Here is a 15,546-nt window from a genome sequence, read left to right as displayed (position 1 = left end):
CAACGTTTGTCATCTTCCTGAACACAAACAACCCAGTCCAGAAGAAATGCCACTCTTATACTGTGTGTCTGCACCTCTGCTAAAAATGGGGGGGTTGTGAGCACTAAATGTGCATTTAGGCAACAAACGGGTGATTTCTGGTCCGACACCATCAGAGGATAATGATGCTTTCAGCAGATAACGGCGTTACAGTAACAGCACCCATTTTCTGCCATCATGTGGGTACTTGTGGGTATATAACAGCTTCAAATTAAAGCTCTGGATGGTTCCATCAGCAGTTTGAGATCTGGCCAAGCGCAAGTGTTATAAAATCCAAATAATGACCCTAAAAACGTCAGTGTGCTGGGGTGTGAAGACTGAAAGCTTTCCCTCTCATTTCTTTCTGCCGAACGGTGCTAATAAAGACGCTTCCTCGGCTGAACTGCTAATAAACCCTGTTTACTTTATTAAAGCTGAATAAGAGGCTCGGATCCCAAAAGAGCTGCAAATAAATTATTCAGTAGGGTTCTAAACTGGAGGCAGGGGGGAATAAACACGCTGTTGTTGTATATACAAACAATCCCCCAAAAAATAGGACAGTCAGACAAAATATTGTAAAATCAGAAATAAATTATTTTCAAATCTTATTTTTAGTGTTTTTAGCACCTGAGCGCTTTATTAGGTTCACCTCTCTGCCAGGTACATTCGTTTATTATTTTATAAGCTACACCTACCCCCACAGGACCACATGATGTTTGTCTGTGAACCATTTTCAGAACTGCATTAACAAGGTTACATCAGGGTAGGGTGTGTGGTTCTGGTACAAGCATAGCAGGTGCAGCAGAGTTGTTGGGACCTCAATGTCAACACTGGGAGGAGAATAGAGCTCCAACCAAAAACATAAAGCCACTAGCTTCCTGTGATTAGAACGTGTCTAATGATAAGTCTAGAAATAGATGGGCATTTATTGTGTCTCTCACTCTACACCTACAACCAGTACTAACAGGGTATGTGTTCCTAATAAAGTGGTCAGTAAGATTAAACAGGATTTACAAATCCCAACAACACTGCTGCACTCACACCAGAACAACACACTGCAAGTTCTGAGAATGATCCACCACCCAAATATTGCTTGGACAGTGGGGGTCCAATGGGGGTTCCTTATAATTAAAAAATCTTGGTAACAGATTGTACAGAGCAACAGATGGGCTGCAGTCAGTTATTGTATACTCTCAAAGTTCATCTGTATGGTTGGTATAACTTAAAATAGAATAAAATAGTCAATGTCATCTTGTTTTTTTTTTTTTTTTTTTTTTTTTTTTTTTTTTTTAATTTTTACCCCTTTTTCTCCCCTTTTTAGCGCATCCAATTGTTCAATTAGCATCGTGCTTCCTCTCTGTCTATGCCGAACCCTGCCCTGACGGAGGTGATTGAAGCTAACCCGTATCCCCTCCGAAACACGAGCAGCAGCCAGATGCATCTTTGCCACCCACACATCGACGAGTTTGGCGCCACCTAGCGTTGCATGCGGAGAGACACACCCTAAGGGCACCCCCTCCCATCTCTGTGTAAGCGCCTCCAATCAGCCGGCAGAGAACGCAATCGCATTCTGACAGAGAGAGACCCACATCCGGTTCTTTGTCCCACCCCCCACATGAGCAACCGGCCAATCGTTGCTCATATAGCCACTCAGCTTCGAACCGGTAAAGCAAGGCTGGATTCGATACGACGCTTCTCAGAATCCAGCCCTGGTTGCAGCGCGTTTCTTTTTACCGCTGCGCCACCTGAGCAGCCAATGTCATCTTGTTTGATGGAACACTTCAGCTGCTCAATAGTCTGAGATTTCTGCAGACAAAGAGACAAATGTGGGTTGCAGGCAGGGCAGCAGGCAGGCATGCCTAGCACCTGCATTTTCTTGAGATGATTTATGGTAGAATGGAAGGAAAATATGGCTAAAAGGAGCAGAGAATGTGGAAAAAAGTAGAAATAAAATCATGGTGGATGGATGGATGGATGCATGGATGGATACTTACTTACTTAGCTACCTACCTACCTACCTACTGACCTATCTACCTACCTACTTACAAACTTACTTATTTATTCATTCTGAAGGAAATTATTGGCCACCAGTAGCTGAACAAGAACAAAAGAAGAACTAATACAAATGTATAATGTGCATATATACAATATACGATATGCAACTAGATTTAAAAAATGTGCATTTAGTGCATCTGACACTACGGCATTGGATACAACTGACAATAATAATAGCAGCAGTAATATACTGTATATACAGTGTATCACAAAAGTGAGTACACCCCTCACATTTCTGCAAATATTTTATTATATCTTTTCATGGGACAACACTGACAAAATGACACTTTGACACAATGAAAAGTAGTCTGTGTGCAGCTTATATAACAGTGTAAATTTATTCTTCCCTCAAAATAACTCAATATACAGCCATTAATGTCTAAACCACCGGCAACAAAAGTGAGTACACCCCTTAGTGAAAGTTCCTGAAGTGTCAATATTTTGTGTGGCCACCATTATTTCCCAGAACTGCCTTAACTCTCCTGGGCATGGAGTTTACCAGAGCTTCACAGGTTGCCACTGGAATGCTTTTCCACTCCTCCATGACGACATCACGAAGCTGGCGGATATTCGAGACTTTGCGCTCCTCCACCTTCCGCTTGAGGATGCCCCAAAGATGTTCTATTGGGTTTAGGTCTGGAGACATGCTTGGCCAGTCCATCACCTTTACCCTCAGCCTCTTCAATAAAGCAGTGGTCGTCTTAGAGGTGTGTTTGGGGTCATTATCATGCTGGAACACTGCCCTGCGACCCAGTTTCCGGAGGGAGGGGATCATGCTCTGCTTCAGTATTTCACAGTACATATTGGAGTTCATGTGTCCCTCAATGAAATGTAACTCCCCAACACCTGCTGAACTCATGCAGCCCCAGACCATGGCATTCCCACCACCATGCTTGACTGTAGGCATGACACACTTATCTTTGTACTCCTCACCTGATTGCCGCCACACATGCTTGAGACCATCTGAACCAAACAAATTAATCTTGGTCCCATCAGACCATAGGACATGGTTCCAGTAATCCATGTCCTTTGTTGACATGTCTTCAGCAAACTGTTTGGGGGCTTTCTTGTGTAGAGACTTCAGAAGAGGCTTCCTTCTGGGGTGACAGCCATGCAGACCAATTTGATGTAGTGTGCGACGTATGGTCTGAGCACTGACAGGCTGACCCCCCACCTTTTCAATCTCTGCAGCAATGCTGACAGCACTCCTGCGCCTATCTTTCAAAGACAGCAGTTGGATGTGACGCTGAGCACGTGCACTCAGCTTCTTTGGACGACCAACGCGAGGTCTGTTCTGAGTGGACCCTGCTCTTTTAAAACGCTGGATGATCTTGGCCACTGTGCTGCAGCTCAGTTTCAGGGTGTTGGCAATCTTCTTGTAGCCTTGGCCATCTTCATGTAGCACAACAATTCGTCTTTTAAGATCCTCAGAGAGTTCTTTGCCATGAGGTGCCATGTTGGAACTTCAAGTGACCAGTATGAGAGAGTGTGAGAGCTGTACTACTAAATTGAACACACCTGCTCCCTATGCACACCTGAGACCTAGTAACACTAACAAATCACATGACATTTTGCAGGGAAAATGACAAGCAGTGCTCAATTTGGACATTTAGGGGTGTAGTCTCTTAGGGGTGTACTCACTTTTGTTGCCGGTGGTTTAGACATTAATGGCTGTATATTGAGTTATTTTGAGGGAAGAATAAATTTACACTGTTATATAAGCTGCACACAGACTACTTTTCATTGTGTCAAAGTGTCATTTTGTCAGTGTTGTCCCATGAAAAGATATACTTAAATATCTGCAGAAATGTGAGGGGTGTACTCACTTTTGTGATACACTGTATATACAGTATATATATATATATATACAGTGTATCACAAAAGTGAGTACACCCCTCACATTTCTGCAAATATTTCATTATATCTTTTCATGGGACAACACTATAGACATGAAACTTGGATATAACTTAGAGTAGTCAGTGTACAGCTTGTATAGCAGTGTAGATTTACTGTCTTCTGAAAATAACTCAACACACAGCCATTAATGTCTAAATAGCTGGCAACGTAAGTGAGTACACCCCACAGTAAACATGTCCAAATTGTGCCCAAATGTGTCGTTGTCCCTCCCTGGTGTCATGTGTCAAGGTCCCAGGTGTAAATGGGGAGCAGGGCTGTTAAATTTGGTGTTTTGGGTACAATTCGCTCATACTGGCCACTGGATATTCAACATGGCACCTCATGGCAAAGAACTCTCTGAGGACGTGAGAAATAGAATTGTTGCTCTCCACAAAGATGGCCTGGGCTATAAGAAGATTGCTAACACCCTGAAACTGAGCTACAGCATGGTGGCCAAGGTCATACAGCGGTTTTCCAGGACAGGTTCCACTCGGAACAGGCTTTGCCAGGGTCGACCAAAGAAGTCGAGTCCACGTGTTCGGCGTCATATCCAGAGGTTGGCTTTAAAAAATAGACACATGAGTGCTGCCAGCATTGCTGCAGAGGTTGAAGACGTGGGAGGTCAGCCTGTCAGTGCTCAGACCATACACCGCACACTGCATCGACTCGGTCTGCATGGTCGTCATCCCAGAAGGAAGCTGACGCACAAGAAAGCCAGCAAACAGTTTGCTGAAGACAAGCAGTCCAAGAACATGGATTACTGGAATGCCCTGTGGTCTGACGAGACCAAGATAAACTTGTTTGGCTCAGATGGTGTCCAGCATGTGTGGCGGCGCCCTGGTGAGAAGTACCAAGACAACTGTATCTTGCCTACAGTCAAGCATGGTGGTGGTAGCATCATGGTCTTGGGCTGCATGAGTGTTGCTGGCACTGGGGAGCTGCGGTTCATTGAGGGAAACATGAATTCCAACATGTACTGTGACATTCTGAAACAGAGCATGATCCCCTCCCTTCGAAAACTGGGCCTCATGGCAGTTTTCCAACAGGATAACGACCCCAAACACAACCTCCAAGATGACAACTGCCTTGCTGAGGAAGCTGAAGGTAAAGGTGATGGACTAAACCCAATTGAGCACCTGTGGCGCATCCTCAAGTGGAAAGTGGAGGAGTTCAAGGTGTCTAACATCCACCAGCTCCGTGATGTCATCATGGAGGAGTGGAAGAGGATTCCAGTAGCAACCTGTGCAGCTCTGGTGAATTCCATGCCCAGGAGGGTTAAGGCAGTGATAATAATGGTGGTCACACAAAATATTGACACTTTAGGCACAATTTGGACATGTTCACTGTGGGGTGTACTCACTTATGTTGCCAGCCATTTAGACATTAATGGCTGTGTGTTGAGTTATTTTCAGAAGACAGTAAATCTACACTGCTATACAAGTTGTACACTGACTACTCTAAGTTATATCCAAGTTTCATGTCTATAGTGTTGTCCCATGAAAAGATATAATGAAATATTTGCAGAAATGTGAGGGGTGTACTCACTTTCGTGATACACTGTATATATATATATATATATATATATATATATATCCTAATGAACAATATGTAAAAATATATGTGTTATTCACATTTTATGATAATTGAAATAGATATGGCTGAATAATAATAGAAACAGTAGTATAGATTATAACCGATATATATAATAATTATAAAAAATGAAATTATCGAAGAATAATGTGTAGGTTTGATGTGACGGAATAAGTCTCAGTATATGCATGAGTTTAAGCCCATGGAGAGATTATGGGATGGAGGGAATTAATTGTGGACAGATATGGGGGAATCGATTTGCATGGTTGTGATGCAAAGAAGGAATAGCACACCAGCGCCGAGATTTTGAACTCCTCGGTTTGAAACTCACCGTTGCCACCGGTCGGCTGGGCGCCATCTAGTGGGCATAATTGGCCATGCCTGCAGCAGACATGTTTCTGCTAGAGCGGGATGACCCGACTATGTGGGTGGGGTCTTTAAACGCTCTGTAAGGACCCTGATTGACAGATAGAGGTGCCTGTGCCGAGTGCATAGGTGAAAAAGGGTTCCACTAAGGGCTGTGCACGGGTCGGAGGATCACTATAAAAAATAGAAAAAAAGAAGGAATAGGAAGAAATAAAGGGTAAGAGGGTAAAAAGAGAATATGGAGGAAAGTAGGAATGGAGGAGTGAGAGGTTAATGGATGAAGAGACGAGGAAATGAAAATAGATGAAAGGATGGAGAACAGAGGGAATAGGAAATAGGAAGAGATAAACTTGGAAAAAGTAGAAAAATAGGAATGAAGGAATGAGGGAGTGTTGAGGTTATAGGATGGATAAAAGAGGGGGATCGGGAAGAGGCAGAGACGAAGAGAAGAAGGAACAAAGAGAGCCGGTAGATTAATGCTAGAATGAAGGAGAACGAGATGATAGAGAGATAGAACTGAAGAGAAAGAGACGGCCTAGCGGGAGATGTGATTAAGTGACGGAGGGTAAACAGATCAGGCTGTCAGACGAAGACATTAGCAGTAATGGGAGTGATTTGTCAGAGTGAAATCCAGGTCGTTTTATCTCGTGACCCGGTAAACAAGAGGTGCAGCTTTACCCCACCCCTCCATCCCCTAAAAAATACTGACATTATAATGATGGATACAAACACAGCAGGTGCTCGGGTAGCACAGCAGGGAGGAGAGGCTGTGGTCGACTCCTACTGTCTGGTCAAGATGCCATGACGAGTGGTGGAGGAATACTTGAAGTGTAGGGTGTTCCTCAGAGTGAGTCCACCGATGGCTGGTGAAAAGAAGAACCTGGTGGCTTCACATGTGGAGGGCCAGCATGGACGTTGAGAGTGTTATGGGAGGACTCAACCATGCGTAAATTGTTATTTAAAAACACACAGGTCTTAAAGAGCTGTTGCTGATGGGATGAAGAGCTTGATGTCTTTGGATGTGATTGTTTAAACAAGAAGAGATGATGGTCCTCCAGCAGCTCCATCAGTGAATCCATTAGCATTAAAAACACAATAAACTGGACTGCAGATAATGCATCAATTAAAGCCCGAAAAACCTCTTACATCCCGGATCCAGGGGCTTTTTTCTGTAATTGAAGTCTTCCGCAGAAGCCGATAAACAATCCATTGAACTAATTAGATCATTTTACTAATTAACTTTCCTCTTTAGATAGAACAAAGATACGACAAAGATACGAGTAATCCAGACTCGGAATCCCTGGTGGTTTTCATACGTTTATTGAGTTGTTTTTTTCCGTCAGTTTACTTTTAGGATATCCGCCAGCCACTGATCATCTCCTAGTGCTGAAGTGGCCAAAAGTATGTAGACACCTAATAATGTTAGTCCATCATTAGCGTTAACATGAGGTTACCATCATCATGGCTCTAACAGCCTCACATTTACATTTTCGGCATTTAGCAGACGCTTTTATCCAAAGTCTAAGCAACTGAAGGTTGAGGGCCTTGCTCAAGGCGTGGCAACCTGGCAGTAGTGGGGCTTGATTACTAGTCCAGTACCTTAACCACTAGACTACAACATCCCTACAACAGCCTCCACTCTTTTGCAAACCCGTTCCACAAGATTATTTTTTGTTTGTTTGGATTTGTGGCCATTCTGTTAAAAAAAAAAACGAGCATTTGAAAGGTCAGGCACTGATGGTGAAAAACAATGTCATCATAAGGCAGTTTAATTGTCATGAAATCAGGGCTCTATGTCTATATGGTTGCTGAAACAGAAAATATTTTCCTTACAGTGCTGCCATTAAGCTTTCTGAAATACCTAAACTCAATAATGAGCGGTGTCCACATACTTTTGGCCATATACCGTATATTATAAGCTTAGTTTAGTGCAGGTTGGAAATAATAGAACTGACTAATCTAGTCAAAGGCCCTTTAGCTGGATGGTCCTCTCAAGGCCTCAGAAAGATGTGAAATATAATCCTGACCAGTATCAGCTGGTTTCTGCTGGTACATACTGGTCTTTTACTGGATTTGTTGAAAAGTGAGAATCCCAGCAAACGTCCTCATTGTTCACTGCTGGTTAACTGTAAGCTAATGATGGAAAGTGCAGGTAAACACATCAGGTCCACATGAGTCCAGTAAGGGCAACCCACATAATGTTGGGTGTTAACCGGGTTATCTGTTATCTACACCCAGCTCAGACTGTATTTATCGCTCTTTATCTATTTTTCTGACCAGATCATTAGTCCCTCGTGTTTCAGTGTATTTTAATTAGTAAGGATCTAAACTGTGTTTGTTTCATTCCTCTTTCCGCAGACCATTGAGCCGGGGCAGCAGTTTACCTGGGAGCACTCCAATCTCGAAGTGAACAAGCCCAAAAATCGCTACGCCAATGTCATCGCCTATGATCACTCCAGAGTCGTCCTAACACCCGTCGACAGTGCGTACTTCAACTTTCTCTTATATGTGACATTGAGTGAGTGACAGTAAATCTGAATGGATTAAATTTCTGTCATTATTTTTATTATTATTAGTATTATAAATTATCTGATTCATGTAGAACACAAGAAATTCATGTATTTAGGGATTATTGAGATCTATTATTTCAGTCGACAGGTCATCACGATCTGATTTTAAATGCACTTCAGTTGTTTATATTAATATCCAGCAATACAGAGCAAGCACGGGTCCAGTGTCACAAACACTGGGCGCAAGACAAAAATACACCTTGGACAGGGCGCGTCGAACCATCGCAAAGCATCACACACTCATTTATCCACTCACTCACACATACAGGTGCAACTGAGAGCAGCAAGTACACCTACTGGCACGGTTTCAAACCCGGAGAAATGCCCCCCAGACACAGGGAGTACATGCACCAGGTCATCCATAATAATAACCTGTAATAAATTGCATTTCTGAAAATGCCAACTAGGTGGAGGCACCGCTATGGTAACAAACCTTAAATGAAAGAAACAGTGGCCACATTTCATGTCAATCACAATGACCTGTTAGAATGAGGCGTGCACTGTGCGATCGACTGGTAGTTCGCGATCGACGTGTTGGGCACCCCTGGTGTAGACGTTCCAATCATTTGGTATAAGAAATCCCCTGCCAGTGTATGTATGTCTGACTTCTACTGTAAACAGACTCTAGTTCCTGAGGAACACATTTCTCTAAAATGTGTCTGTACCCCTCAGTATGTGGTGCTACTTAGTGTCGATCCATCTCAGTTGAGCTTGAACCCAGAGAAGTTGCCGCCGTTTCTGGATGTTGTTGATATTTGGCTTCTGCTTTGTGTAAAAGAGAATTAACATGTATGTGTAGATGCTGCAACAAACTGGGTTTACTGATAAGATAAGATAAGATAAGATAAGACTTTATTGATCCCGAAGGAAATTGCAGTAAGCAGTTGATGAGTGTGATGAGGTTTTTCTGAAGTATTTCCGATTCCATGTGGTTCTATTCATCACAGAAGCACACCTGTATTTAATGCAGAGCCGACTAAAAGATAGACGGTCACAGGCATTCAGTATTGCCTTTCAGCCTTGCCCTGTACAGTGTATCACGAAAGTGAGTACACCCCTCACATTTCTGCAAATATTTCATTATATCTTTTCATGGGACAACACTATAGACATGAAACTTGGATATAACTTAGAGTAGTCAGTGTACAGCTTGTATAGCAGTGTAGATTTACTGTCTTCTGAAAATAACTCAACACACAGCCATTAATGTCTAAATAGCTGGCAACATAAGTGAGTACACCCCACAGTGAACATGTCCAAATTGTGCCCAAATGTGTCGTTGTCCCTCCCTGGTGTCATGTGTCAAGGTCCCAGGTGTAAATGGGGAGCAGGGCTGTTAAATTTGGTGTTTTGGGTACAATTCTCTCATACTGGCCACTGGATATTCAACATGGCACCTCATGGCAAAGAACTCTCTGAGGATGTGAGAAATAGAATTGTTGCTCTCCACAAAGATGGCCTGGGCTATAAGAAGATTGCTAACACCCTGAAACTGAGCTACAGCATGGTGGCCAAGGTCATACAGCGGTTTTCCAGGACAGGTTCCACTCGGAACAGGCTTCGCCAGGGTCGACCAAAGAAGTTGAGTCCACGTGTTCGGCGTCATATCCAGAGGTTGGCTTTAAAAAATAGACACATGAGTGCTGCCAGCATTGCTGCAGAGGTTGAAGACGTGGGAGGTCAGCCTGTCAGTGCTCAGACCATACGCCGCACACTGCATCAACTCGGTCTGCATGGTCGTCATCCCAGAAGGAAGCTGACGCACAAGAAAGCCAGCAAACAGTTTGCTGAAGACAAGCAGTCCAAGAACATGGATTACTGGAATGCCCTGTGGTCTGACGAGACCAAGATAAACTTGTTTGGCTCAGATGGTGTCCAGCATGTGTGGCGGCGCCCTGGTGAGAAGTACCAAGACAACTGTATCTTGCCTACAGTCAAGCATGGTGGTGGTAGCATCATGGTCTTGGGCTGCATGAGTGTTGCTGGCACTGGGGAGCTGCAGTTCATTGAGGGAAACATGAATTCCAACATGTACTGTGACATTCTGAAACAGAGCATGATCCCCTCCCTTCGAAAACTGGGCCTCATGGCAGTTTTCCAACAGGATAACGACCCCAAACACAACCTCCAAGATGACAACTGCCTTGCTGAGGAAGCTGAAGGTAAAGGTGATGGACTAAACCCAATTGAGCACCTGTGGCGCATCCTCAAGTGGAAGGTGGAGGAGTTTAAGGTGTCTAACATCCACCAGCTCCGTGATGTCATCACGGAGGAGTGGAAGAGGATTCCAGTAGCAACCTGTGCAGCTCTGGTGAATTCCATGCCCAGGAGGGTTAAGGCAGTGATAATAATGGTGGTCACACAAAATATTGACACTTTAGGCACAATTTGGACATGTTCACTGTGGGGTGTACTCACTTATGTTGCCAGCTATTTAGACATTAATGGCTGTGTGTTGAGTTATTTTCAGAAGACAGTAAATCTACACTGCTATACAAGTTGTACACTGACTACTCTTAGTTATATCCAAGTTTCATGTCTATAGTGTTGTCCCATGAAAAGATATAATGAAATATTTGCAGAAATGTGAGGGGTGTACTCACTTTCGTGATACACTGTATGCACAAATATTCCTCTGAATGTTTGGAATCTTTTAATAATGTTATAGACTGTAGATGGTGAAACCCCTAAATTACTTGCAATCTGTGCCCAGGTGCGCAGTGGGATATTCTGCTAGCACACCAGCGCTGGGGTTCTGAACTGTCCGAGTTCGAATCTCAGTTCTGCTACCAGTCATCTGGGCACCCTCTAGCAGGCACAATTGGCAATGCCCGCAGCAGACAGTCTGCTGGGTGGGAAAGAAACAGACTAATAAATGGACGGGGTCTTCAAACGCTGTGCAACGACGTGGAAGACCATAAAAGATATCTGGCCTCAGGTGCGAATCCACCAAAGTATGAGCGAATAAGAAGGGAGGGACTGCGCATACATTGGAGGGGGCTTGGGGCAGGCGACTGATTGGCTGTGCTAAATCGGGAGAAAAATGGAGAAAATGCATAAATAAAAATGATGAGAAAAATCCTTGCAATCGTTTATAAAATAAACTGGTGAACTAAACTAATGAGCTATTCGCTCAGGCGGTTTTTCAGAAGGAGGTGAACCTCAATAAAAACCATGAATAATTCAACTCAATACAGGGTCGAGACTACACAAGTCTTAAAATACCCTAGAGAACCCAAATTATCTACACCCCTGCAAATGTGTGTGTGTGTGCTCAGGTATACCGGGGAGTGACTACATGAACGCGAACTACATAGACGGCTACAGGAAGCAGAACGCCTACATCGCCACGCAGGGTCCTCTTCCTGAGACCGTCTGTGATTTTTGGAGAATGGTGTGGGAGCAAAGGAGCTCCACTATCGTCATGATGACTCGGCTGGAGGAGAAATCACGAGTGAGTGGATGCACTAATACACAAATACACAACATTTATCAGTATCTGCCCCCGCTATGAATAATGATATGATTAGAATTGAAGGGCCTGTCTTGTTCCAGCATGACTGTGTCTCTGTGAACAGAGTGATTGACGAGTGCTGACCTCAACCCCACTGACCATCTTCGAAATGAGTCAGAACGTTATACACGCCGTGTCTTCTTGATCATATATGTGCCTGGGATTACAACCTCTCTTTTGACTGAATGGGCACAAGCACACCCCTAAATTCTTTAGGACCCCCTTATAAAAGAGTAAAGGGGTGGAAACGTCCTTTAATATTAATGTCCATGGTTCAGGACAGAAAATTCAGTCCAGTCTAGGAACATCAAGGTGTTTATTTTACTGTTACTTCCTTAAACACAATGACTTGTTGCTTTAGGACCTGAATCACTTCATGTTATTGAGTCCCCCCCCCCATGACTTTGTCCCAAATTAGATATATCCAATTACCCTGTGCCTTCCAGCTGCTTCTTTACCCCTGGTCCACTGCTGGTTTTCACACAGAGCTTTGAACATGTACACCATGGATCACACCATGTCCCCTGTATTCTCTGTATGGCAATTACACCGTTACAATAGATATATTAGTGTAAATAGGCACGAATTCCCACAGACATACTTCAAAATCTTGTGAAAAGCCTTCTTAGAAAACTGGCTGAAAAGATCACATAGAGGTCACTCTATTTTAATACCATTTGCTATTGAAATGTGATGGCCAACAAGCTCATGGTCAGGTGTCCGAATACTTTTGGCCATATACTGTAGTGTGTACTGTACACGTTCTGTTTTAACTCACCAGCACTTGTCTGTCTGAGGCTCTGTACTGAATGTTGTACTGAATGTTTGGCATGCAGGTGAAGTGTGATCAGTACTGGCCGAGTCGGGGGACGGAGACGTACGGGATGATCCAGGTCACACTGCTGGATACGGTGGAGCTCGCCACCTACAGCGTCAGGACCTTTACACTCTACAAGGTACAGGCCACATCACACACTACACCACTACTTATTTCCAACCACAGTAATGAATCTAGTCAACCTTCCTCCCTCCCTCAGACACAGCCAACTGTTCCTGTTAGACCCTCGGCCCGGTTGATAGCACTGTTAGGAGCTTGAGCTCTGATTGGTGGTGCATTAGCATATTGGACAGATAATCCAGAGCAGATGGGACGTCTATATGTGTCATATATACATGTTCACATGTGCAGTGTAATGAAATTCTTTATACGTATATAATCTTAGCTTCTTTGGAAGTCAGAGCGCAGTTGCAGCCATTGTGTGGGGCCCCTGGAGCCGAGAGGGTTAGAGGCTTTGCTTAAGGGCCCAACAGTGGCTGCATTTGCAGAGCCAGAATTCGAACCCACAATGTTCTATTTGGGAACCCACAGCTCTACCCCTCAGGGTACTAATGGCTAAAATGCTGACTGAACTACAATGGTGGACCAATACATTTACATTTTTGGCATTGAGATGCTTTTATCCAAAGCGACTTACAATTATGACTGAACACCATTTTGAGCAATTGAGGGTTAAGGGCCTTGCTCAGGGGGCCCAACAGTGACAACTTGGCATAGGTGGGGCTTGAACCAGTAATCTTCTGATCACTAGTCAAGTACCTTAATCACTGAGCTATCACAATTCAAACTTAAAATAAATGTGTGTGTGTGTGTGTGTGTGTGTGTGTGTGTGTGTTACAGACTGGTTCCAGTGAGAAGAGGGAGCTGAGACAGTTCCAGTTCATGGCGTGGCCGGATCACGGGGTTCCCGAGTACCCCACCCCAATCCTGTCCTTCATGCGCAGAGTCAAATCCTGTAACCCCCCTGACGCCGGACCCATGGTGGTGCACTGCAGGTAAACACACCTTCTGTGTAACATACCCCAAAAAAACATGCTGGTAGGTTTATTGGCTGCTCCAAATTATTAGGTTGGAATATGTAAGTATATAGTCCATATATAATAATATATTCTTTATATTTAAGTATATACAAATATATATTATTAGAACTAATAACCAATAACCAGCAAGCTTCCAGCTCATGGAGTCATTAGCACTGACCTAGGCTGAAGTTAGAAACATTTGCAGCACTTTAGGTACTTTGTTATTATTTTTATGTGAGTCTTTGGATGGTTTGTTGCAGTTTCCTTTATTCAGAGAGAATTGCTCTCACTGTGGTTCAGTGGAGTCCTAGAGACTCCACTGAATATTTTCAGAGCCCGTTCCTGACTGCATGACTACATGTACATACACTTGTCTGATATGTGTGTGTATCTCTGTTTTAGTGCGGGTGTGGGCAAAACGGGCTGCTCCATTCCATATTCAGAGAGAATGGCTCTTACTGTGGTTCAGTAGAGTCCTAGAGATTTAGAAATATATTCAGAGCCCCTTCCTAACTGTCCTAATGTACATTTATCTGGTGTGTATCTCTGTTTCAGCGCGGGCGTGGGCAGGACGGGCTGCTTCATCGTGATCGACGCCATGCTGGAGCGGATGAAGCACGAGCAGGCGGTGGACGTGTACGGTCACGTGACCCTGATGCGCTCCCAGAGGAACTACATGGTGCAGACGGAGGATCAGTACATCTTCATTCACGACGCGCTGCTGGAGGCGGCCGCCTGCGCCCACACCGAGGTCCCCGCCCGCAGCCTGTACACGCACCTACAGAAACTCACCCTGACCGCGCCCGGCGAGACCGTCACCGCCATGGAGCTGGAGTTCAAGGTCAGCACCGGGACACACACACTAATGTACACACTAATACCAGTGATAAGCAACACACACACTACTGATAAGCACGTGTAGACACAAAAGCAGGGATTTGCTCTCTGCTTTTGCAACTATAACAGCCTCCACTCTTCTTGGAGGGCTTTCCAAAATTTTTTGGAGCATTCATGTTGGAATTTGTGCCCATTCCATTAAAAAGCATTTGTAAGCCTGAGCCCTGACGTTGGGAAAAATGCCATGCTCACAGTTGATATTCCAATTCATCCCAAAGGTGTTTGATAGTGTTGATGCCATGGCTTTATGCAGGCCACTGATGTTCCTCATTCTGTGCATAAAAGACCAGTCATGCTAGAACAGAAAAGGGCCTTCCCCAAACTGTTGGCACAGTAATTTATTTGTGTTATTATTAATTTCATACACAGGCGCTTGGGTGGCACAGCGCTAAATTAAGGGTTTAAATCCCTAAAGGGGGTATGGGCCGGACAGGTGTCTGAAAGGGAAGAGGAGATATAGGAGGTATAGGAGTTCCTGCAATGGATCAGCATCTTGTTTTGGGGGTGTTACCATATTGTGCTCAGTAATTTCGGGGAAAGTGGACCCACTGCATCCCTGACCAGAATACAGCCATGGTAAAACATGAAAATGAAATTAAATGAAAAGAAATCTGATACATCTGTTAGCAGTGGGTGTGGCTGAAACAATTTAACTTAACAATTTGGAAAGTGTCCACATACTTCTGACCACATACATCTTTAGTCCCAATGTCCTCATTTCAGCTTGTATTGGCATGTGCCACAAGGGGGCGTGTATCAACACCTACACCAACTGTCTGG

At 44.0% G+C, this 15,546-nt stretch overlaps 1 protein-coding gene across 10 annotated transcripts in view; it reads left to right on the top strand.

The window, feature by feature from the left end:
* ptprfa (protein tyrosine phosphatase receptor type Fa) overlaps positions 1–15,546 on the top strand; it is a 266,847-nt gene that overhangs the window by 232,621 nt on the left and 18,680 nt on the right. For all 10 annotated transcript variants that reach the window (XM_062997303.1, XM_062997302.1, XM_062997299.1 and 7 more), the window contains 5 exons: positions 8,284–8,407; positions 11,774–11,949; positions 12,846–12,965; positions 13,688–13,842; positions 14,425–14,710. In XM_062997303.1, coding sequence (XP_062853373.1) covers positions 8,284–8,407; positions 11,774–11,949; positions 12,846–12,965; positions 13,688–13,842; positions 14,425–14,710 — 861 coding nt within the window. The remainder of the gene's footprint in view (positions 1–8,283; positions 8,408–11,773; positions 11,950–12,845; positions 12,966–13,687; positions 13,843–14,424; positions 14,711–15,546) is intronic.

Source organism: Trichomycterus rosablanca, chromosome 6 (assembly GCF_030014385.1).
Source record: "Trichomycterus rosablanca isolate fTriRos1 chromosome 6, fTriRos1.hap1, whole genome shotgun sequence".
Lineage (NCBI taxonomy): Eukaryota > Metazoa > Chordata > Actinopteri > Siluriformes > Trichomycteridae > Trichomycterus > Trichomycterus rosablanca.
The sequence above is the reverse complement of the archived record's forward strand: the minus strand, read 5'-3'. Positions and strand labels throughout refer to the sequence as shown.